This window comes from Diadema antillarum, unplaced genomic scaffold (genome assembly GCF_040938485.1).
Source record: "Diadema antillarum isolate AM-2024a unplaced genomic scaffold, OU_Dant_1.0 seq00001708_RagTag, whole genome shotgun sequence".
In the NCBI taxonomy this organism is placed as follows: Eukaryota; Metazoa; Echinodermata; class Echinoidea; order Diadematoida; family Diadematidae; genus Diadema; species Diadema antillarum.
In genome coordinates this window covers 56,503-81,739 of record NW_027272398.1, presented here as the reverse complement: position 1 = coordinate 81,739, position 25,237 = coordinate 56,503, and the positions used below count along the sequence as shown (strand labels likewise).

Here is a 25,237-nt window from a genome sequence, read left to right as displayed (position 1 = left end):
TAATCAACATTTGCACAGCTTTGGGAACAAAATCAATTGAACAGCGCAAAGAAAACGGCATATCTCTTTCCGATGCAAAGTTGAAAATTAGCTGATAGCGTACATCACATTTTGTTTCAATCTGATAATTATATGACTTCCAATGACATGTTCAACACAAATGAGGTTAAAAAAAGTAACAATCATTATGTAAATTTACTTAACTACATAACAGTATATCTTTAACAAACAATTAGGTTACATCTCAACAAAGCGTTTCTGACACATGATATATAATACAGTAATAACCAGACAAAATAAATATGGAAAGTCTACAAGAAAGAGAAAGGGTGATGATTCTGAAAATTTCTTAAATTCACTGTAAAGAACAAGAACCAACTAAAGCTGGTGCCATTTTGCAGAAAATCAAAATAATTAAAAAAAACTTTAAAAAAACCCCAAACAAATACACAAAAACTCCACGTTTCACAGCTGCAAAATGCAATAATGCCACAAGACACATTCATTGGGTGTGAAGTGTACATGCCAAAAATAATTTGATTTTGGAAGAAAACAGAAAATTACATGAAAATAAAGTGTAACATTCAAATTACATTCAGTTGAAACAAAAGGTAATATTGAAAACATTATCACACTGCAGTCACACAAAGTGCAGACATTTTACTTCAACACAATGTCAAATAGTATGAATGAAACATTCATATCTTCTGATTGGTTAAATAGGTGTTCACAGTGATAGACAACAATATCTAATAAAGTGATGAAAATGAAGGGGATATTTTACATAAAAAAGCAAAACTCTAATTCATATTCAATTTTGGCTGCTTGACATACAGAAAAAATGATATGCATAGACCAGTGACTGCTTCATCCAAGGCAGACACACACACACACACACACATAAAGAGAGTCATGGAATGCTGAAGTTTCACAATAAAATCATTAACAGAACACATATTGTTGTTGGGGTGACTAGACCAGTATCTCAAATTTTGGTGAAAATCATTTTTCTGAATTTAATGGTCAGATAATCAGTCAAGTGATGTCCTGACCAAATCCTAGCTGTCTTACCCGCAAAATGAAGGCACCATGGCATGCCAAAGGTTAAGGTGCTTTGACTGCCATTTTTGGATTCTTCTTTTTTTTTTCCTATCTTCTGAACATGTGACATTAGTGGGCGTTAGATCTGCGACATGAACGCTAAGACCATGTAGCTTCACGGGTTGGACAATGGAAATAATTGTGTCACGCATGTGCAGTACACCATTTTTGGCTCAATCAGCGCCGTCTTAGCATTCCCGTTCGCAGACCTAAAGGTCATTATTGTTGAGATACGAGGTTTTGTCGCCTCAGCAGTGATATAAACTATCTGCTGAGGGGATGACATCATCCCCTCTTATGTCTGCCAATGGCTTGCTCTCAAATATTCACTAAATTTCTTGTTTCTACACAAGGAAATGATGGCCACTGCATCAAACTTTTCTACAGTTGAAATGGTATAGCTGTGATGAATAACAGATAATACTTACTACATTAAAATAAGCGGATCTTATATCTTTTATAATAATGCAATGGACCAAAGAATAAATCATAATGGTATTTTATATTCAGCTGCTTTTCTACAATGTAAAGTTAACACTTGAGAAGATGTTTTTAAATTTCAGAGTACAGTAGCTGATTTGATTCTATGACAGCCGAAAGTTCTAAGATGGAAATTTAAACAACATTTGGCATGACCTTCGATGCTGCATTTGGTAAAGGCTGTTATTTTTGCGAGGGTTTAATTTTCATGAATTTTGCAAATCACTGTTGGGCCGCAAATTTAACAACACACGAAAATATTGTAAATGGACGGGCATCAGTACACAATTAATACAATAGCCTCAGTGTCACATAGCGAAAAAAAACCCCTAACATTTCCCAAAAATGCCTGTGACTTCCCCTCTGCAAATATATTTGTACACAAATATAACAGCTTTTACCATAACCATGGCAACTTTAAGTTGCACAGCATAATGAAGGAGATAGTTTCAACACAATACAGTGATCTTAAACATTTTTAACATGATGCAATCACTTGCATTTGTGATTGTGGTGTCCCTGGTTAACTTGTATTTTTTAAGAATGCAGTGGTGTGTGTATATATATACTGCCTGTACCCCTGGCATAGTTATAGGGGGGCTCTAGAGTGCATATCATGTGTAACTTTGTCCGTCTTGGTGCACCTGTTTAAGATGTGAAGCATGAGTACATCTCTGTGCATCATTGTTGCTCAAGTTCTGATGGTGATTTTATATGAATTGCAGATATCAATGAAATTTGGTGATGGAAATAATTTTGTTCATACACGTACATCCCATGACAGCATTTACCTAAATTCTGCGATGTCTTTTTCTCTGTTATCATGATACACAACAAGATTTTTTTTTCTCTCTGATCATTGACAAAGATGAAGTGAGAAATCAATCAACAAATGCTAAAATGCTTCAAGTCTGGAAAAAAAGACTACTTTTGAGGATAAACAATTGCATTTATGAAACAAATTCATAGTTTACTAATTTCTAAAGAAAATAGAAATGTAACAGTTTGAAAACAGCCTCTGGATGAATTTCACTTTTTTTTTTCCTATCCTATATGTCGTATTGGTGACATTCTTTATGACAAGAAAGACAGAATTAGCTATTTACACATTAAGTTCTCTCTTTACAAGACTGAGGTACAAAAACTGTGAAAGAAGGTACATAGAATGGAGTCAGGTTTGCAATAGAATGACATAAAGAATGTGTGCTTTCGAAAAAAAGCTGGATAAACTGTCACACTTTCTTCTAACCTTTCTAATCTCATTAAATTTGAGACACCACAAGGTGTCAAAGAATGCTGCTAAAATAGAGTTTGAAAATACTTTTCTACCCAACAAATTATGGCTGAACAAATATAAACACTGTAATCATTTTTTCCTTTCACAATCACACTACTAATATCAATCTGTCTTCTAAATCAATGTTTCACAAAATCGTATGCAGGGTCATATTCTAACACTTAATGGTGAATACTCTTCACCAAGAGTTTTATATACTCAGCAAAAAAAAGAAAGTAAACACTTTTTCCAGTTAATATTTTTCATAGGAGATTTTGATAAAAATCAATGTGTCATATACCAAATCAAAGATTATTTTATTGGCTATCAACCTGGTAGGTTTATACAAAGGGAAATTTTACGCATGAGTGAACACATTCACTTTTGTCCTCCAAGGCAGAAAAGTAAAAATTGCAGAATGGGACATATTGAAATTCATTTGCAAATGCCCTCCAAGAAAGCAATGATAACAAAAGACCAATTTAACATAACGAGAGGCATGAATGAAACAGTAGAAATAAGTTTCCATTCCCTTGTTTCCCTTTATATTCAAAACAAAAACATAGTGGGGAAACTGAAGGTAGAACATAAACATTTTCCATCAATTCAAACTTTAAATGACATAGGGAGTAAGCCGTAAAGGTGATAAAGATCGACAGAATTTCTTCATTTAACCTTTTAATTGAGAAATTTAAGAATGCATTCGAAAAATTCAAGAACCAAATAATATTTCACATTTTCTTAATTTGGACTAACGTTTCAAATTTAACTTTGTTACCATAATTTTTTCTCATGTCTTTTGACTGCGGATTTGACAGAAAATTTTTCATTTTCCTCCATTATTTTTTGTCTTTCTTTATCTTTGGAGGGTTACAGAGACATTATAGAGATCATAGATTGATTTTTGCAAATTAATTTGCATTTCTATTGTTGAATTTGTCTTTTGTTCTCATTATCATATGGAAGAGCAAATACGCTTGAATAACAACTTGTCCATTTTGCAATTTTTACTATTGTGCCTTGGAAGAGAAAAAGGAATGTGTTCACTCATGTGTAAAGTTAACCTTTTCATTGACCTACTAGGTTGATAGCTAATTAAATTACCTTTAACATGGTATATAAAACACCATTTTTAGCCAGACAGTCTATGAGGAAGATGAAGTTGAAAAAGCATTTACTTTCTTTTTCTGCTGTGTATAAAGAGCAATGGGGAAATTTTTATACTGTTAAGGTGTTACACTAGAAAATTTGTATTCCTAGAGTTTCACTACATTCATTAAAATATTCAGGGAAGTAGATGAAGAGTTAAATTTGCTGCATAGATTTTTCACGATGGAGACATTGTATCAAACTTTGTTCCTAGTTTCTATCAACATACTTTGTGGTTTCCTTGCACTCCTTTTTTCCCCCGACAATTCTCTGTTACGGGGATAATTCTTTTTTCTTAAATCTTTGTTTCTATGACAACTGCTCTGATCCCCTGATACTAGTTTCAAAGATAACAATTACAAGCCAGAGGTATTGATTTTAGGACCTGATAACTTCACAAAATTTTGGAAGACAGGAGGACAAGATCCTACCAAAAAAAAGAAAAAAAGATTTTAATCTATCAAGTTATGTACTTAGAGATTTGTTTGATGACCCAAACTCTATCTGCCTGTTGTTGGAACAGTATGCACACCTCCCAACTGTTCTGACTGAAAAATGGGGATGATTTGGCTCAAAAGTAGGAAAGACAGAGCAGTTTTCATACGAATGTGAAGTAAAATTATCAGGAAAAAAATGAAGGAAATTCTTATTGAAAAAACAACAACAAACAAACTGGGAATTGTAAAAATTCAGATCTTTCCTCCAAATTCAGAATGGTTGGGAGGTCTGAGTATGCCTTCAGAAGCAGACTCTATCACTTAAGTTATGTTCAGCTGAAGTAGAATATGATATATTTATATATATATATTTGCTATATAGTAATATTATACTACAAAAGGGAACTCTATCTGGAGATTACTTTCTACTACAAAAGTCATTTTCCACAAGCATATCTAAAGCAAGCTTGACTCCATGTCTACCGAACCTTCTAGTCTCATCTCAAGGTAGTAGCTCTTTTTTTTTTTTTTTTTGTCTGAACAAGTCAAAATAATCTGTGTCAAATCTGATCTCATATTACCACGAAACTGACCTGAAATGATGATTTGGATACCATTCATTTTGTTTCAGTGCTAGAAGCCTACACCTGCCATATTAAGATAAGATTATTTTTTGTTATTTTCTTTCTGTTTTTGGTACTATTGAAGCCAAATCATACTACAGCCATTAATGACAATAACTTCCATTACCAAACAGGCTAACAGCTGATGACAAAATGAGCAATTGTCCTACTGAGACCCCAAAATTTTGATATCCAACCAAACCAAATAAATGTTAGTCTACTTGAGCAGATACACATGTTAAAATGTCAACCTAACAACAAAGGATTTGAAATTGATCACAGGAGCTTTTACTTTGGGCTCGCTCACGTCAATTCCTCTTTGAAATTTTGCAGTCTGATAAATTGACAACTGAGAGCTACTACCTTGAGGTTTTGATAGAGAGATCTTCAGAAGAGAGAGAAAGAGAGAGATAGATAAAAATAATGTGTTGTCATAGTACCTAGGGCTGACATGCTGCATGCATCGACACTACAGGTGTGGGCTAGAGGACTGTACTTGAGAAGGCTGGTGATGGGGGTGGGATGAGAGGAGGAGACTTTTCTAGAATGGGGCTGTCTCGGGGTGGAATTAAGGGGGGCGGTTTATCCACCGGGGACTTATCGCGGGGTGAAGCTATGGGTGGGGGTCTGTCCCCAAGCTGGATATCTCGGGGCGGAATCGGGGGCTTTAAATTGGAGGAGGAGCCCTCTCGAGTCAGGGGAGGGGGCTTCTCACTGGGAGGCGGACAGGGCGGCTTGGAGCGGGGTGTCAGGGGTGGAGGGGCTCTAGCAGGAGGAGATAAAATAGTGGTAGGCGTTGGTGGAGATGGAGGAGACGGGAGTTGAGAGGTTGGTATAGGTGGCGGTGGTGGGAGAGGGGCTCTTCTTTTAGTTACATGGCCTCCTGCCGGACCGCCTCTATTTTTGGGAATTGTTCATTTGTTTGTTGGTCAGTTTGTTTGTATATTTGCGATTTAGACCACAAATATATGCATATTTGAGAAATACACATAGTTGCAGTGTTGGGGCCAAGAGAGAGGGGAATGAGAATGGGGGGGGGGGGAGGGAGAAGGAATATGATTGGAACAAGAATAGGTGAAGGGGTGGGGAGGTATAGTGGTGAAAGGAGGGTTGTTGCATTATTTCATAGAATATAGGAAAGTAGGGAAGAATGGGGGGAAAGAGTTTTGGTCCAGGCAGGTATTGCATGATAAGAATCGGTGCAAATGTGGGTGGAATGGGGTTGGGCAGGGGTTTGGGAGAAGGAGAGAAGAAGAAATAAACAGGCTCAGTCATTACACATCACAGAATGAAAGTCAGTGATTATCTGGCTCCACTCGGCTCATTCCTGCATTTCCATGGTAACGCACTTCGTAACAACTTTAACACCTCCAGACAAGGACTACTCCATGAAGCCAGGGAGCCCTTGATGAATACAATGAATACTGATTTGAACTATTCATCTACACACCCTACAACACTGACATAGACCTAAACATGTTTACATGTGAAGAGTTTTGATTGCTTAATGAATTAATTCCAATCTTTTAAAGTGGAGATATTTGTGATCAAAGCTGTGAAAAAAGACAAGGAAGACAAGAAGAAAATATGAGATATTTGTTTTCACAACCTCAAGAATATTCCTTGTTAGGTAACAAGTGAGGTATCACTGGAAAAGTTCTACTTTGATCTATCTGATGATGGACTTACTTCAAAATGTTTAAAAATGGCTTTTAACCCATTTTGCAATCAAACTTTTCATTCATATCTCAAGGCGGGAGAAAAATGAACATGAACAATACCACCCTCTGTCTTTGAAGGCATCATAAAGGAAGAAGAAATGGTGTTTTTAAAGGGATGGTACAGTTTCAGTTGAGATAGGACTTCAGGTTTCCAACATTATTTTATGGTGATTTTTTAGAGATAATGAGAAATTCCTTATGAAATAGGAAAGAGCATATAATCATAAGAGGAATTAAAAGTTTATTTGATGAAACTTGGTTTTAAAATGGCTGATATATCCAAAACAGAGTGATCCTAATAAAAGGTGGGACCCACATTACATTAAAATCATTTTGTTTTACTTTATTTTTGCATATCTCAGCCATTTCAAAACTAATTTTCATCGAATAAACTTCAACTTACTCTTAAAGTTGTATGCTCTGTAACATTTCATAAAGTGGTTTCTGAGTATCTCCCCAAAATTTAAAGGCTGAATCCCCACCTCAACCAATACTATACCATCCCTTTAAGTAACTTCGGTGCAGTTTCAAGGAAAACAACTGAAGGAAAAGGATACAAGACTAACACAAAAGTCAGACATTATTCCTTTCCAGAAATGGGTATCATACTGCACTGTAACTGCCACATATGCATCAGAGGGTGCGTTCGAGCGCTCTCCTAAAGCGAACTGTACCATACCGTACCCGCGCCAGAGGAGCGCTCGAACGCTCCTAAAGTGTACCGTACCCGACTGTACCGAGCCAAAAGTGGACCACTTCCCAATGTGCTCCAAAAGCGTACCAAAAGTCTACCAAAAGTTCGCTGTAAAGCATGCGCGTATCATGCCCATACATCACAATGCAAAGACAACATTCTCTTTGTTCCGGACAGCTGTAAGTAGTTCAAGCGCCAGGTGGATGACATTCTTGCTACAAAAATGCGTTACCTTTTTTAAAAATAACTCGTGAGGTACGCTTTCTCAACAGAGCACTCGAACGCTTCAAATCTGGCAAGGCTCGGTACGGTACGCTTTGGTTCAGTTCGCTTTGGTTCGCTTTAGAGCGCTCGAACACACCCTGTATTTCAACATCCACTGATGCCACATATATGCAAGAGTAACTTGTCACTACGACATCAAACAAGTATCACTCCAAAGAGACAAGCTCACCGCACAAGAGTTCTATTTTTTTTTTCTGAAAAATCTAATGCAAAATACAAAAGACTTATATATGTGACCCTGCACCACCAAACAAACAAAAAGTTGCCAGACATGGATTTTTAGTTTAGAGCATATTTTGAAAGAGCAGACTTCAAGCTTTTAATTGATGTATAACTCAAATCAAATGGACTCTCCTAACCTATCTAAACATTGGAAAGAAAGCACACACTCCAGAAAAGTGTGAACTGAGAAAAGACGCTCTGAAGCACAGGCTCTATTCAAGTGTTTAGTCTTCACCAAGCACACTTTCCTCTTCATTTTAAGATACCAAATTTTTCCCTAATGGAGAAGAAGACTTGCTCTTTTAGAAAATATTAAAAAGTCAAGATTGACCAAATTGACCCTTTTCACCTATTTTCAGTCCTCACACAAAATCAGTGTGTGCGACTTTTTGTTCGTTTTGTGATGCACGGTCACATAATATGTTGTATTCCATCAAGGCTGGAAGGGTATTTATAGGCATCCTACCCCATTAAAAGAAAAGACAAACTGGCTTTTAAAGTATGAAGACACAAACACACTCAAAACATCAGCCGTCAATCTTTAGCTTTCACTTTAAAAATTGTGTGCAGTTTCTTCCTTGCAAAATTAAATCAAGTATATTGGCATCACTTTTGTTGTGAAGACATTCATTCATTATAGTTTAATCCAAGTATTTCTTTTCTCATTTTCTTTTCTCTTCTTTCTTTCTTCATTGTTCTTTGAATGAGAGGGGTGGGGTGGACCATTTCCCAACTTTTCTGTCCTCTGCTCTTTAAATCTATGAATTGTTTTTCCAAATTTCATCACACAAACAACACACATACACACACACACAAATATCTATATCGACATATATATGAAAAATTTCAGAAACTTTGATGAGAGTATTTCTAAGCACTGTTGATGAACGGTATATAATACATGCTTTTATACAAATGTAAACTCAGATATTTACTTGATTTACAGTTATGTAATGCTGCACTACTATCAAAACGTCTTCACCATGAAACTTTCAGCAAATCACATGCACTTGTATAGAATGATATGGCATGCAAACTTCTGTCCTGTTAGCATAATATATGATTAAGCATGAAAATATAATTTCAATGAAGTCAATCCATTCAATGATCTTCATCAGAGGCATAACATCTAAGATTGTTCATACAACAAACTTAAGATATAACATCTTGTGAAACACAGCAAAGATAACAGTAAGCATGAAACATGGATTATCATAGTTTCAAACACAAGCACAGTCAAATAGTTTAAATAGAAACATTTGGTCAAGATCACAGCAAAGACAAAATAGGCATGCGGAAGGCATGCAGAAACTCTTGATGCCAGATTAGCACACCGATACACAAAAAGCATGAGTTCAGTTACTAGACATTGAAATACTAAACGACATGAATCTTTTGTACTCTGTGCTAAGGTGCAAACGTCCACAACAGTGCCCTCACTACATAATCACATGCAAATGACATGCAAATGACATGCACAAGAAAAGTAAAAAATCTTTTCTACTGGTCAGTCACCATGAATATGTTAATGAACCCTCATGCTTACTTCTCAGCTGGTGGAGGTGGACCAATGCCGTCTACGGTGACCTGAGGGGCGGATGGAGAGGGGTTAGCAGTGGCGGGTGCCACGCCCACTGGGGGGTTTGGTGGGGGCCCGAGGGGCGGGGAGAGAGTGTGGTGGTGGGGGTGGGGGTGCTGAGGGGGGACGGAGTGGGCGGAGGGGACCGACGCTGACGTGATGAGCAGGGACTTCTCGTCCGGGCTCTTGTGCTGTTGCGGAACCAAGTCTGGAACTGAGTTGGCTTTTGGCGAGGGCGACGAGAGGTTCAGCGTTGGAAAGTCCATCTCTGTGGAGTTCAGGATGGGATCGTTTGTTTGTTTGTTTGTCTCTATTGGTATTTACAGTGTAAGTGATTTTAATATGCACAACAATTCTGCTCTACCAATGCCTCGTATCTTTAGCTCAAAACAAGAAAGGTATTCACTTTATAGAATTACACTGGACAGGAAAACTTTGTCAGCATTTGACATAACCTTCCTCAACAAAAGACTGGAATTGAATTTGTAAAATAACAAATACATTAAAGTGAAATAGACTGTCACTGGGAGATTCCGCTTTAAAATCTACACCTGCACGCATTTTCAATTTGTTTTTTGGGGAAAAATACCTTTAATTATTGTGTTGTGCTAAACACAAGGCTACAAGCCTGTGAATGCACAATGATAAGGCACAGAACAAAGCTGTTAACCTTTCTTAGTTGTTCAAAAATTTCCTCATTTCCTTCATTTGTAGGCACTGTACACTGTGCACTGATTAGTATTCCAACTCACCATCCATGCTTGACATATATTTTTCACAGGAACAAAGTTTGTATGATTTGACATTAGTGTTATTTGTTAGATTGGCATGGTTTCTCTTATATGTTTGTTGAGGGATTACTTTGCTAGAAAACAAGTTGGTAGTGGGGTAAAACTATTAAAATACAGTGCAAAATTCAATCTACGCTGAATGATGTAAAGATGTTGGGTAAATAATGTTAGTATTAATTTTGTTGTAAGTAAAAAGCTTATGAATTACATGGGTATTTTCTCTTCAAATTAGCAATCATCTTCTTTTTTTTAAATAATAAATCTGCACTATTCTCATTAACCTTCCTGATATTGCTTTCACAAAGGTTTTTTTAGGGGTAGGGGAGAGGTTGGGTATTTTTTTTTTTAAAACTTCAGACACAATAAGGTTTTGCAGGACACAAAATGTATCGAAAGTACAACCGCTGCAGCAAAGACTAACTGGTTTCGAACCCTAGTGGATACCTATGTGGAGACCAAAGCATCACCAATTTTCTGTTTCTTTTGCACCATCATTTTTTTCTTCTTCTTTCGATAAGTTGCGCAACACACTTCTTTCCCACTAAAGCAGTGAAGAGAGTTAGTGGTCTTATTAGCGTAGAAGAGACTCTACAGCCAGCTGGGCTGCAAGAATAATTGGTAGAGATGTGTAACCAAAGCACCTGACCCCAAGGAAGAAGAGAATTCTATGGCAGCGCAGATATGCCATCACTTTGGGCACTTTGATTCTGGCAAATTACGATTGTCTTACCCTGGGGAGAGGCTTAAAGTGTTACCGTCTAATTCTGTGGATCCTGAAAAAATGAGAGATTCGGGGGCGATTCATGGCATCAAGTTGAACGTGAAGGCTCTTTAAAGGGGCGGGATTTTATTTGGGTAACATCCTTTGTTCTGATAACATCTACAGATGTTCAGCGGACTGTTTAGGGAAGTGACAAATTCTCGGCGTCTTCACTCGAGAACGGATAAGGGGCATTTTCTGTTTTCCCTCCAGTACTGTGTATCATGCACAGAACTTTCCAAGTGATAGAAGCTACGATGTAGATGAATAAATAACAGAAATATTGATGGGACAAAACACTCTATCGATCTCTGATAAAGAAAAAGTTGACAACAAATGCTCAGTCTCACATGGCAGAAGGAAACAGCCTCTTGCATTCTTTTCATACGTTTTCTGAAATAACTGGCTGGTGGTACTTGAAACAATCTCATGCATATTTTCCAAGAGTCAAGAGATCTACTTCTATCATTTACAATGCAAGGATTGAACAAGAACAATGTATATGTGTTGCTGGTTTTACATATATAGATATAATAATAATATATAAGGGAGTATCCAAAATGAACAAACTGTTCAGATTTCTGGCAACGTATTATACCGTTGATCCCCAGCATGCAAACATAACATGAAATCCAATCTTTGTCCATCTTCAGAGGAAAGTAAACAATATCATGAAATGCTCAACAACAAATAAATTTTGTGAGGTATAATATACGGTTGATAAAAATGGAAAATTCTCATGCTCAAACTAAAAGAGTAATAAATATTGGTTAGAAGGAATTGTAAGGAAAGGTTAACTAAAAAGAAAAAAAGTGTGTCATAGAGGCAAATCTCTCGTCAACTAAAAATATACAGAAATCCAAAAAACACAGAATCTTTGGAGGAGGAGGACCCAATCTGGAGTTGGGAAAGAGGATTTGTTCATTTTTTTTTAAACATCATGTATGATTTCAGAGGTTTGCATATCTAAATATTAAAACTGTTCGAAGACAAAAGTGAGGTGAGATCATCACAAAAATTCCCATATCAGAATCTTCCCAAGGAGAAAAATATGATATTCAAATTTTCCCTTTTAGAAAAAAAAAAAATCTTTCCGAGAAGAAAAATATGGAATATTAATTCTGTATTTCAACAGATTATCTCAGCACTTTTTGTTCTCCTACTTTTTCCTCTTTTTTTTTGGTGATGTGTGCTCCTTCTATTTTTTTTTTTCAGAAGGTAGGGAAAAGCCGTATGCACAGCATTTTGTTTGTTTGTCGATATTTCTTTCCCAAATGCTACAATCAGCCCTTTTTGTTCCCTTTCCCCAATGCGGTGGTCCAAAATCTGAACTACAGCAAGCATGAAACAAAGATTTGCCTTCGGCACCTAGTAACAAATGAAAGGGGGTAGTAATGGGATGTCGATTTCCCAAATCAACCACCTTTGTAACACAATACCTTGTGCCGGGTCTAAAGGAGATTAGCATCCCAAAATAAAGGGACCAAAAAGAAAGTGAAAAGAAGGAGGGAAAGGGGGAAGAGAGAAAATAATCAAATATATAAAGTAAAATACTGTAAAGACCATTTGATATCCTTTCCAATATAATATGAAAAGTCTACATACCGAGTACATGTACTTTACCAATGTAGAATATATTCCATAAACTTGACCCATGAATTATATACTTGATACTTTACCCATGAAATATATATTTGATATGGTATAATGAGGGGTACTATCTGGCTACTAAGAAGAAAAGAAGAATCATTAATGCGCTTAACAGTTCAGACCAAACAATTACCATCATCCAATTAGTGTACACAAACACTGTAAGTGACCTTAATTATGACAAAGCTATTCTCCTTAGAAGAGATACAGTTTAGTTTAGGATCAACAGCATTCTCATTTAATCTTCACTTGTGTGAAAACATCATAAGGTAAACAAATCATCTAAAATAAGCAGTTTTTCAAATTATTCAAAGTCTAGTGTTGGGCAACCAAAACAGAACTGGATGAAATTGCTATCAACTACATTTTTTTTTTTTTTTTTTCCAGTTGTACATGTACTTTCATCCAAATTCAAAATCTTTTGCTCTTCTTTTTCCTTTTCAAACAGTTGGAGAATATTTCAAACACTGCAATCAAAACAAAAATAACCACAAACGTTTTTATTGTAGGTTCCGTTAGTCTATGCCACTGAATACCCCCCTTCCAGAAATATGATGCTTTATTCTCACTACAACCCTTTATCGTGTATACTTATAAAAATAAAAATTCAATTTATGCCTCTTCAGTTCTAACTGTTCTCTGTAAATCTTGCACTGTCTTTTCGATGTGGATGAGTCTTAATTACAGCTATGCAGGATTGCTCATGAACACAGATTCTGCAAAGATGGATTGAACAATAGACTACGAGTTAGAATTCCAAAGTCTCTTTAAGATTATATCTTCCCCACAAGCATTTGTTCAAATATTGCCATTAGGTGCCCCGTTGAATACAGAGATATTGCTCAGTCTGTTTCAATCTTCGCGTCTGTAGCAATAAGGTCGTAAAATTGCGATGAATACTGCTTCTAAAAAAATTTATATTGTCAAAAAAGAGAAGCAATGATTCAGCACTAAGCACAATCTTTAGATTCTCCAACATGTCCATCTTTATGTTAAATGTAGGTGTCTAAAAATTGCAGCCTTTTATGAGCAAGAGGCTGCACAAAATACCAGGGGCGGATCCAGGAATTTCGTAACGGGGAGGTCCCCTTTACAAAATTAAGGGGGGCGCAAGCGCCCCCTCCATTTTGTTTTTTGTTTTTTTGTTTTTTGTTTTAAGGGGGGCGTGGGCCTGGTGCGCCATCGCCTGGATCCACCGCTGCATACTGATACAAAACGGGCCCAATAAATTGTGGTCTATCACATACAAGCTAGCACCAAGACCATTTAAAAGTCAAACTGTTTTATCATTCTTCTTTTAAAAAAAAAACAAAACAAAACAAAAAATGCATTAGAAAACAGTCTGAAGCCCTGTTCATATCATATCCCAGCAAACTAAAAATATCTGTTTCAAAGAGAGACAAAATGTATCTCTGATGATTAAATTCCCAGCTAAATGGAGAAAATGGTAAAAATTGTGAGATTTACTATGTGCAGTGTTCATGAAACCAACGCTACTCTTTAACTCATGCCGACAAATCGGTCCCTCTACTACAAAACTGATAACATTTGTTCAGCTACAGTCTAGAATTGGTATATATGTTGTTGTCTGGTGGGAATACTGATTGATAAATGGAAGCACCCTACAAACACCATACTGGGAAAGGCATAATATGAACAAACTTCTCATCACTTACAATGAGTGAATGGCCTGCATTGCTGGGCACAGACTACTTACCGCCGGGAAAGAACCATTCTGCCTTGGAGATTAGCGACTCGACAATGCCGGGTGCAGCTCCTATTGACAGTGCCGAGGTCCTGAGATTTGATGTCGGGTCAAGAAAATAGTTAGGAGTGGATCAGATAAAGGGATTATAGAATAATATTGACATGTGACATCACTTTCATTGCGGAAACATTCTTTCCATGAGCGGACACTCAGTGCATGGCAAAATTACTTACACTTTGTTTGGTAATGAAAGCCTTTTATCTGGGAACATCTTTGGCATGTAATTCACTCTAATTTTCTATTTATATCCAGTTTTCACACATTCTATCGCTTTTCAGATTACACAAAAGCTTACAATGAGCAAGCCAAATATATTCCTGTGATATCTCACAAAGGATGAACAGCAGAAATGAGCACGTAAACTAAATATTATAATCACACAAGCACATAATCATAATCATACGTACCCTAACTCATCCTTTTCTGACCAGAGCAAGTTTGGTGCAATCACTAAGGAAAGATTGGTAGAGTTCATCTTATTCTTGTCGCTCCTGTCTGCTACCAGCTTCAGGAATCGACAGAGATGTCTGGGGGAAGTCAAAGATGAAGTCACAAAAATAAATTCACAAGAGCAAACTCACAATAAATTCTGTAGTACCATGAGAAAGATGATTACTGGTGTTTAGATAATACATATGCAGTTGTTACTAGATGGAGGGAAGGAATTACTGGCTGGTAGATCAAATTCTGCTTTCAAACGGTAATTTGCTCTTTGCTAAACCTAGACAATTGACACAAACAGAAAAGATTTTACAATGGAAATGGCTTTCAGTATTTTGTCCTTATCCAGTATCAATGCAACATGTCATTTATATTTGAGTTTATATAGCCTCCTACTGCTACAGTACTGCTACTGACAACTTTACAATGTCATAGGTTGGAAAAGATAAATAACATATGTGAAATTCCTTCACAGAGAGAAACTGCAGTAGCAGAATAAACTTTCAACAATGCTGACCACTCAATCTCTATCTGATGGAAGGCCTCTTCCTCTTCTTCATATTGCACAATGTGCCTGGTTGAAACAGTTTGCTGATTATTGCTAGTCACCTGCCTTGAACAACACAGGGTCAGCATCATTTGCCCATTTTCTGGTGTCGGTGTGCAGGGCTGACCACTTCACTAGGTTACCACCTTGCACTATGCGAGGGTAAAGTGGGATCTTTTATGTGCAAGATTTGTGACTCTCTCACACATGGGTCCTCCATGTAATTCCTATCCGAGGGACAGAGTGTTTTTTCCTATTACTAGAGGGAACGTCATGATTACACACAACATGGCACAGCTAGACTCAATGGGACTCGAACCCAAGCCATTTGATTGCAAGGCATACGCACTACCAACTGAGCAACATCACTGCCCTGGTGAATCATTCATAATTCTTTTGATTATCTCACTACTCATTTTTTTTCTAATCAAATGCTTTGTGGAACACAAACTACAATGCGCATGCCTACAAAAGATCAACCCAACAAAAGTGCGTATACCTGCAAAAATGTTTCAGGACAATAACCAGGCCCCAATGACAATTATCCCAGGCTAAATACCGGTTAAGGTTAGAGTAAAGATTAGAATTAGGGATAGGTTAAGGGTTAGAATTTGGATCGAAGTTAGGATTAGCTTCAGGATTAGGGTAAGGGTTAGGGTTAGGGTTAGGGTCAGGGTCAGGGTCAGGGTCAGGGTCAGGGTCAGGGTCAGGTCCGGGGTATTTGTCCAGGGGGTAATTGTCCTAGAACCTGGCAAAAGATACAGACCTTGGTGCTGTACAAAATTTGAAAATCATCCCAGCTGACAGAAATAGAAGCCATCCCCCACAAAAAGAAAAGAAAAGAAAACAAAACAAACTACCAGAGATTATGCTAACTGGTGCACTGTGAATAGATAATTGTGGATAACCAGAGAGGAAAGATCACTACATTCAGATCTTTGCATGAATCTATCACACTCACTTTAGGTTGTCAAAGTTTGCCTTTGGCAGTTTCTGTACAACTTTCTTCAGAGCTTGCTGCTTGGCACTCTGGTCTTTGATCCTGGAAAAAAAAAAACAAATATAAGATTGAAGAGAAGAAAAACATTTTCAATGAAGTCAAGAGTACCACCTACAATGACACACATGAATCAAATGATATTGTCAACAATGATTCACAAGCACTACCGCTAAATTTCACACACGTCAGTAGACAGAAGAATAAAGCGCACACCATTCCATCTTATGTGGATATGCAGCACAAAATGCTCAGTACCAAGGAGGTAAGGCAGTTGATGCTTTTTAAAGTCCCAAAGAGTGCAAGAAAATTCCCCAATATTGAACATTAATGCTTTGCAATCTACAGAAATACCCTCTGGATTTGGTGTTAAGAGTGCAGATCAGCATTACATGATGGCACATGAATGTGCAGGGGTATAACATAGTCCGAAAAGATGCAAAAAGAGCTAAATTTCAAGCAGAGAAAGAGACCATGATTACATGTAAAAATGAACGGCATCTGTCTCTCAACTAATTTTCCAATCCACTATAGAGCAAAGAAGAAAAGTCAACATACTTGATATCTGGTAACTTTCAATATTAATGCAGACTGAACCCAGCAAATACTGTATAAACCATACATTTAATGAGTTTAATTTTTGCGAATCGGGACTTCCCAAAATTTCGCAAGTGGTTAAATTCACGATTGCATATTTCAGGACTGAGAGGAGAAATGCATGCGTGCATGTCACATTCATGGCGGGATCAGAGTCAATACTTTCCTGTGTTTTTAACTTCATGAATAGCACATGACTCATGAAATATGCGATAAAAGAAACCTCACAAAATAGTTGGCATATACAGTATAATGCATGGAGAGAAACACTGTGATTGATTGCACCAAAAGGAAGAAATCATAATATGAAAGAAATGAACATAAAGTGTTCAAGGTACTTGTACTCACGCTCCAGCCTCCATGAAATCATTGAAGAGGGCAAAGGTTAAGAGTGGCTCGGGCAGCTCTCGGAGGTAGAGCTTGAGCACGCCTGCCACGGAGTGCTCTTGGAAAATGAAATCCATCATGTCCAGCTCGATGTTTGCATCAAAGGCTGCCTGCAGTGACACAGTACGATTTGCAAAATACAGACATGAAAACTCCCCTACAGAAAATAAAACATGTTGGTATAAACTCATTGAAAGTTTTACCTAGGCTATACATGTGTATTGCAGAGTAAAAGGTAAATGATACTGCTCAGGAGAGATCAAAATTCATCTTCCACCATTTGGAATTTGCATGCAATATCTTGAAAGGGTCTACCATGAAGCTTGTCTGACTGGCGCAATTTGTAGTTACCTCCACAAAGGGATGAGGTTATGTTTTCGTTACCGTTGGTTTGTTTGTTAGTTAATTTGTTTGTCCATGTGCAAAATAACTCAAAAAGTTGTGCACGGATTTGGATGAAACTTGCAGGAAAGGTTGAGAATGACACAAGTAACAAACGATTAACTTTTGGTAGTGATACGAGAATTTAGGGGGAGTTTATAAAGGATTTTTGATAACTTGACAGGTAGGGTCAATGAACTTGGGAGTTCAAGCTGCGCATTTTTGAGGTTTTCAAACGTGCACTAAAGTGCGTGCTCTAGTTTCTGCTAGGGCAAGGCGTGGCACGCAGCTGAGGGTTTATGACGTAACAAAGGCTTCTATATTGGGAAATCGGGTGATTTTTCAGCATGAATACCTATGGGTGGAAATCACTGATCTTGATGGAAGAGCCCACAGAGCTTTTCCCCAGTGGTGGAGAGGAGAAAAATCTCTTTGGGAAGAGCAAGATCATCGGTGGAAAGTAGCTGCTTGGCGGAGGTCTGCGCTCTCAGAGTGCTTTTCTAGTTGTGATAATAGTAGTCTTAGTAGTTGTAAGAGTAGTAGAAGTACTAATAAAAACAACAGCAGTAGTAGTTCTAGTAAGTGGAGTAGAAACTTGTACTAATAAAAACAGCAGCATTAGTAGTTGTAGTAAGTGAAGTAGAAGTAGTAGTCAATATAGTAGTAGCAGCAGTAGAAGCAGTGGGGGAAGTAGTAGGGGATACAGCATTCTCATTGCTATCCATATGACAAGACAATTTCTGGCAGTTTAACCTAGTGTTCCCTTCAATTCCTTTTCATTATTAAAACTCAGGCTGTACACAATAATCCTGTTGCAATTATGACACCTCCCCCACCACCAAAAACAAAAAAAAAAAACAAAACAAAACAAAACAAAAAAAGAGGAAAGAAAAAAAGAAAAGAAAGAAAAGAAAAAAAAAATGACCATTCAACTGAAAACTTGCTTTCCCGCTTCGGTGCACAGTTCTATCCTAAGACCACATCCATAAGCAGCTTCATCTCTGACTGGCTCCCTCTATGCTGGAAGTAGTAACATTCTCATTGCTACCTATATGATGGACAATTTTTTAATAGTTTAAGCTAATGTTACATTCAATTCCTTCCCATTACTCAAAATCTGCCTGTACACAAGAATCCCGTTGGAATTAGAGAAAAAAAGAAAAGAAAGGGAATTGACCAATTAACTCAAAATTCTGTTTCCCGCTCCAGAGCCCAGTCTTACCCCAATTCCCATCTCACCTTCAGCAGCTTCATCTTGGACATGTTCCCTCCGAGCCGGAAGATCCCTTCCTCCTCGATGCCCAGCTCCAGCAGCCACATGGCGAGGACCTCGATCGGGGATGCTATGTCCCGCTCCTGCATCTTCAGGTGCTCTTCCAGCGGTGTGCCGAAGGTGGGCTTGTGCTGGTCCAGGTCTAGCATCTCCCGCATCTTTGGCACCGTGTTTTCCAGCCGGGCCAGAGCGTTGCGGTGGTACTGTGCCTGGGCCGCAACCATCTGATCAGACATAAAACAGGGGTGAAAAAAAAAAGATATCAACCACACATCTGGGATCTCTGATTCATGTTGTGTGGTCTTAAAAATTTGCTTGTACAGTAAGTGATGGACCACTACTCATCAACTGCTTGAAAACAACCATCAACAAGAAATATTCATTTAAGGTGAACTGAAAGTGAAGACTCAGCAAAAGTAATAAATCCCACTCAATTGAGAAAGGTGACATTCGTGTTGGGTTGGGGTTTTTTTTAAATTTGACTTATGTGACTGTCCAGGATTTATCTCACATGCAAAGTTAACTATGATAAATGATGAATCAATGTGTACATTTTCTCAAGTGATTTGTTGATTTGTACCAGACAGAAACAATAAATAAATAGATAAATGACAGTTAACCTTAAAGGGATGACACAGTAATGGTGGAGATGAGAATTGGGCTTTTAACTTTTTGCGAGATACCAAGAAAACACTTATGAAATAGTACGGAGCATACCATTTCAAGACGAATTCAAAGTTTATTTGAATGACTGAAACATCCAAAAACAAAGTAAAACAAAGCGATCGTAAAAAAGTGTGGGTCCCACACTTATTAGAATCGCTCTATTTTGGATATCTCAGCCATTTCACAACCAATTTTCATCAAATAAACATTGAAATCCTCATGGAATTACATGCTCTTTCATATTTCATAAGATTTTTTTTACTATCTCACCAAAAAATGTTACAAACCTGAAATTAGGTCTCAACCAAAACTATAGGATCCCTTTAATGCAACACTCAACATCTGTTGAACAGGAATGTCCAAAAAATCACCACAAATCTTATCTAAAAGTCTCAAGATTATACCACACTCACTCAAGACAAACAGATATAAGACCAAATGAACAGGGAAACCATCTTTTCCACAAGAGGATATAAACTACAACTCTAAAACCCTGCTTAGTCTGTTCAAGTGTCAATCTGGACATTTCAGCAGCTATGTGTGACAATACTCGTGGTATGCCACAATGGGACATATGAGAAGTGCAACTTTATAGAAAAAGCCATTGATGCACACACAATTGTAAGATGGCCAGATCTGGTTACAACATGTGTGTCATATTGTTTTGGTACACAAAAACATTAAAAACCACACAATGAGAGCTGTAAGGAAGTCCTTAAATAATGGATGTTCATGAAACTGATCACTTTATACCATAGTCGGCTATAGCCTGGTGCAATCATTACAGTGCATCCATTTTTCTAAACTAAACATAAAGTATAGACATACATACAGGAATGTATGTACGGTTGGGACTAGGTTCTGAATGATCATATGTTACCCGCTACAACAAAAGGATCCGAAAGTCGGGGTAGGATAAATTTCTTTAAATAGCATGGTGTTATTCCCTTACACTTCTACTTTAATTTCATATATAGCACAAGTCATAAAAGTACTCGGTTGCGGAGATATCGATGATTTTATCAGCGCATGTCAAGTGGTTGTGGAAATCAGAGTTTCGAAAAAAAAAAACGCCTTCAAAGTTTTCCTTCTGACGCTATCATGATTAAGGGAAGGTGAGACAGTTTTCACCGCTTGACAATAGAAGGTATGCTCATAGTGACTTCCGCGATGTTCATTCAAGCTTAGCGCCAGCGGTTTATGCACAACCAATCAGTAATCAGGATGCCACGCACTGACCAATAAGATCACTTCCTCATTGCTAGGGGTGGAGTCTAGCTGCGGCACTAAATCCAAATCTTCGGACACGTTTCTGTTACGTTGAAAGTCAGAAAATCATGGCCCAGAAAAATGCTGATTTCTTGCCTTTCCTTTGATCATTTAGCTTCGAAATTTGGGCAGATGATAGACAAAACATCGGGATACAAAATTATGCCAAAAACAGAAATCCAATTGTTTTGACCAATTTTGATGATGTGATTTCAAACTCTATTTTCTCGGCTCAGCCATCAGCGACTTTACGATCCTTTTGTTGTAGCGGGTCACATATGATGTGGCCTTGTTTAATGCATCTTGTTGTCAAAATAGAGCCAGCCAGAACAATTGGTGTCTATCACTTAACATGTGAATTATGCGGTTGAAGGGTCATACAGAATGTTGCAGCACCATGGAATTCATTCTGATCAGCAGGGATCAGTACTGGCAGGACTGGGTGGGGAAAACTTGACAATCAGTGCACTTTGGAAACATCTGATTCATTGCATGCTTCAATATGAGTGTGTTATCTGGAAATATATCAATCATCAGCCACATCCACGTATACAAAATAGCAGGATAATGATCCCGATCCATATCTCAAGATTTTTAGCAAGTGTCCACACAGACAGAAATAGTGGGATAATGATTGTCATCCAAATCTCAAGATTTTTTTGCAAGCGTTCATATGGACAGAGAAATATCCTGACAATTGGCGCACACAGTGTGCTTCAGTGCATGCTCTTCTTTTCGCACTTTGTTCTTGTAGGTCACAGTGATGTGGTTTGTACGCTGTTGTGAAGTGCATTTTGAATGATGGGATATAAAATCTCAAGGTTATTTGTTCCAGTGTTCACACGGTATCGCCGGGTGAATTATCAAGATGATTTAGAAAAAAAGCACAGGATTTCTTGGGATTTGCATCGCGATGCTGATAGCGATAGTTGGGGGGATTTTTGTGTCCACACAGGCAAAAATCTCAATATTTTGATTGTGATGCAAATCTTGAGATTTGTATCCCGCTAATTCGCATGCGTGTTTATCCCACTACTGATTCTTGGAAGCTGTGGTATTTGCTCCATAAGTCAACAGACATTCAGTGTCATCTCTGTAACCAAAATTTCTGTACCAATGACACTTTGTGTAATACTATCTGACATTGAAATCAAGTCTTTTATAGAAAGTTTGCCAGATTTTTTTAAGTACACATACTTTTGTATCATTCACTAAGTGTTCATTTCCACCTGTCTCACAGTTTGAGAAAGAGAGGATATTTCCTGACAGGGATTGTACTTGAGCCACTCGGTATAAGTGACTGGGCAATGACCAAACTTGGTGTAAATCAAGAGGGAAAACTGTTAAAAATTGATACACCTTTTTTATGGAATGTCCCATTTTCACTGAGAGTGGCTCTAATCTTTCTGCTCTTGCTGAGATACTGTATACACCATCTTTTTGTGGGACTTCTATTTTCAGAAATTTTGCACATCCACTGCTAACAGGAAATTAACGTGCTATATTACCTCCAATTCCGTCATGAATATGATGTGCATGTGAAGAGTTTGTTTGCAAAGACCGATAAGTCCATATTTGCCAAATGGAGATATTTGTGATCAAAGGTCCAGAAAAATAAAGAGAATAATAAGAAAATTTTTGCTTCTTTTGACCATAACTTCAAAAATGTAACTTTATATGTAGTGACCAATATATCATTTAAGAGGTATTATTTTCTACTTTATGACAGAGACCGTACTTCAAAATCTTCAAAAATGGACTTATCGGTTTTTGCTAACAAACTCTTCATGTGTACATTTCTACGGTCATTGCTGTGCTCCAGGATTAAAAAATTAACCACTCTCAAATTGTCAGGAAATCGTGATTTGCAAAAAAAAAAAGAGATAATGATAAAATAAATAAAAAATAATAGACTGGCTAAACATATAGTGTATACAGTAGATGCAGGCTTGGTATAACACATGGCTAGGGAAACTCCCTCTTTTCCCATCTACTGCTAGACATAGGTAGGGCCCATCTATGAGCTGGAACGACTTTGCAAGAAAAAAAAAAAACAACCCAGGGGGTCTCACAGGAGTATCGCAAGTTCACCTTCCACGCACTCTCACAGACTTCCACCTGAAAACATTACAAACTTGGGGGCGGGGGCAACTTTGAGGGCTTCCATGGGGCATGGTGTCCAGTTGCACATTCTATGACAATGGTAAAAGTACACTTTATTTAGAAAATTTGACTATGCAGTTTTAAAAAAGATGATCAAAATGTAAAAACTAGCCTCCAATTTAATCCCCACCTAAGCCCTATCTATCATATAAATAACCTCAATAGAAGTACATTCAATAATTAATTAATTAATTAAAGTATATCTGAATTAAACAATATTTTGCATAGTACATACTGTCATTCCAGTGACAATTTCTGCCAAGTTTGATGACAAATTTGACCATGTGCCCTTCAAGAATTAAAGGAATATGTGCTGGTCCCTTCCCCCCCCCCCCCCCCCCCCCCCCCCCCCCCCCCCCCCGCCCCACCCCCGGCCCCACCCTAGCAGCTGCCATGAACTGACTTACAATGCACGATGAAAGACGCACAATGCACAATGGACGCAGGACATCGGACGATGAGTGGTCGCAATATAGCTCACTTGAGCCTTCGATTCAGGTGAGCTAAAGACTAGGTAAGATTGGAATGAAGCAGAGATGTACTTACGTCCATCAAACTTCTAGCCAGCAGACTCTCTTTGGCCACCAGGTTCAGCATGTCCGTCACTAAGGCATCCTGGGAAAATTATCAAAGACAAAAACAATAAAGGGAGAAAACAGAGAGAGAATACTAAGTGGTTTAATTGTGAGAGTGATCATAAACTTGCTTAATATTCATCAGGTTTCATGGTAAAGTAAACTCTTGCTTTCATCACATTCCAATATCAAGGCAGGCACTGAACAACCTGAACTTGCTTTTTGTCACAGCACAGGGAAAGACATCATTATGGAAACAGTTTTGCTTCTATTTTATTTTTATTTTTTTCAGGGGGGGGGGGGGGAGAGGGAAAGAGGATGTTGATGGAAACAATCAGAAGTAAAGCAAGGAGATGAAAATGAAATATACTAGACAGGAGCAGAATTTTGTTCATGAGAATGAAACTAAGAGCAAAAGAAAAAAAAAATCACAACAGCTGTCTCAGTTGTGTGACTGTAACATTTACTCACACAGTCTATGGAATATCACTGCCTTGTGCAGGAAATGGTAGTAGTCCCACCAGAGGACGTAGTGTCCTTATCACATACAAACATTTGTGCGAACACTCCTTTCTTTCACTAAGGGTAAAATGAATCATCTCTTATACACAAGCTTTTAGGACAGAAAACTTTATTTCAAGAACGTCATGTGTGGCCAGAAATCAAATAATGCAGAATGCTATCTGATGATTTCTGATATGACAAGCTTTTTTTTTTTTCATAGTAGCCTTTGATAAAATCCTTCAGAGTAAAGCGAGATACCTACAGTTTAGATGTATCTGTGGTTCAGCAAATATAAAAGCAGTCTAAAAATTTTTATAGCAGTATTTTCAGGTGGGACATTTCTCAAAATGTGGAGATGTACATGAGCTTCCCTTTAGATGCACATCTATTAGCTTTGAGGCATCTTCCAAACAACTGAAGTTCTGAAGGCACTGGCCGATTATTGAAGCTGCGAAACCAAAACCTCTTCAGCAAGGTGTCTTGATGGCTGCATTGTTTGAATTTTTTGTTTGAAGTATCACAAGCACTCCAGAGGTGCAAAAAAAAAAGAGAAAAGAAAAAGAAAAAGAAATAAAAATGTATTTTGTACATGACAGCAACAGATGATTGCTAAAAGATCTTCAAATATTTGATCCGGTCATAAAGAGCACACAAGAGTCTATATGATGTCTGAGATTTGAAAATTGAAGTATAAAATATGTAAGCACTCATGCTGTGAGAGCACTTTACCACAGCATAGACCCGATAGTTGCAACTTTTTATTATGCACTGTCTTGAGGAGTATGGTTAGAAACATCAAATATAAAGTTAAAAGAACTGACAGAAGTGAAAGCTACACATGAGAATGGGCGTGTTGTCATCTTCGTCTTAACATGTCTAATCGTCCTGGTGTATCATACTA

At 37.6% G+C, this 25,237-nt stretch overlaps 1 protein-coding gene across 1 annotated transcript in view; it reads right to left on the bottom strand.

The window, feature by feature from the left end:
• LOC139711823 (rho GTPase-activating protein 17-like) overlaps positions 1-25,237 on the bottom strand; it is a gene marked incomplete at its 5' end in the record, with an annotated part of 60,196 nt that overhangs the window by 6,448 nt on the left and 28,511 nt on the right. The window contains 7 exons of the mRNA XM_071623673.1: positions 9,535-9,835; positions 14,486-14,565; positions 14,944-15,063; positions 16,486-16,566; positions 17,467-17,615; positions 19,126-19,383; positions 23,804-23,872. Coding sequence (XP_071479774.1) covers positions 9,535-9,835; positions 14,486-14,565; positions 14,944-15,063; positions 16,486-16,566; positions 17,467-17,615; positions 19,126-19,383; positions 23,804-23,872 — 1,058 coding nt within the window. The remainder of the gene's footprint in view (positions 1-9,534; positions 9,836-14,485; positions 14,566-14,943; positions 15,064-16,485; positions 16,567-17,466; positions 17,616-19,125; positions 19,384-23,803; positions 23,873-25,237) is intronic.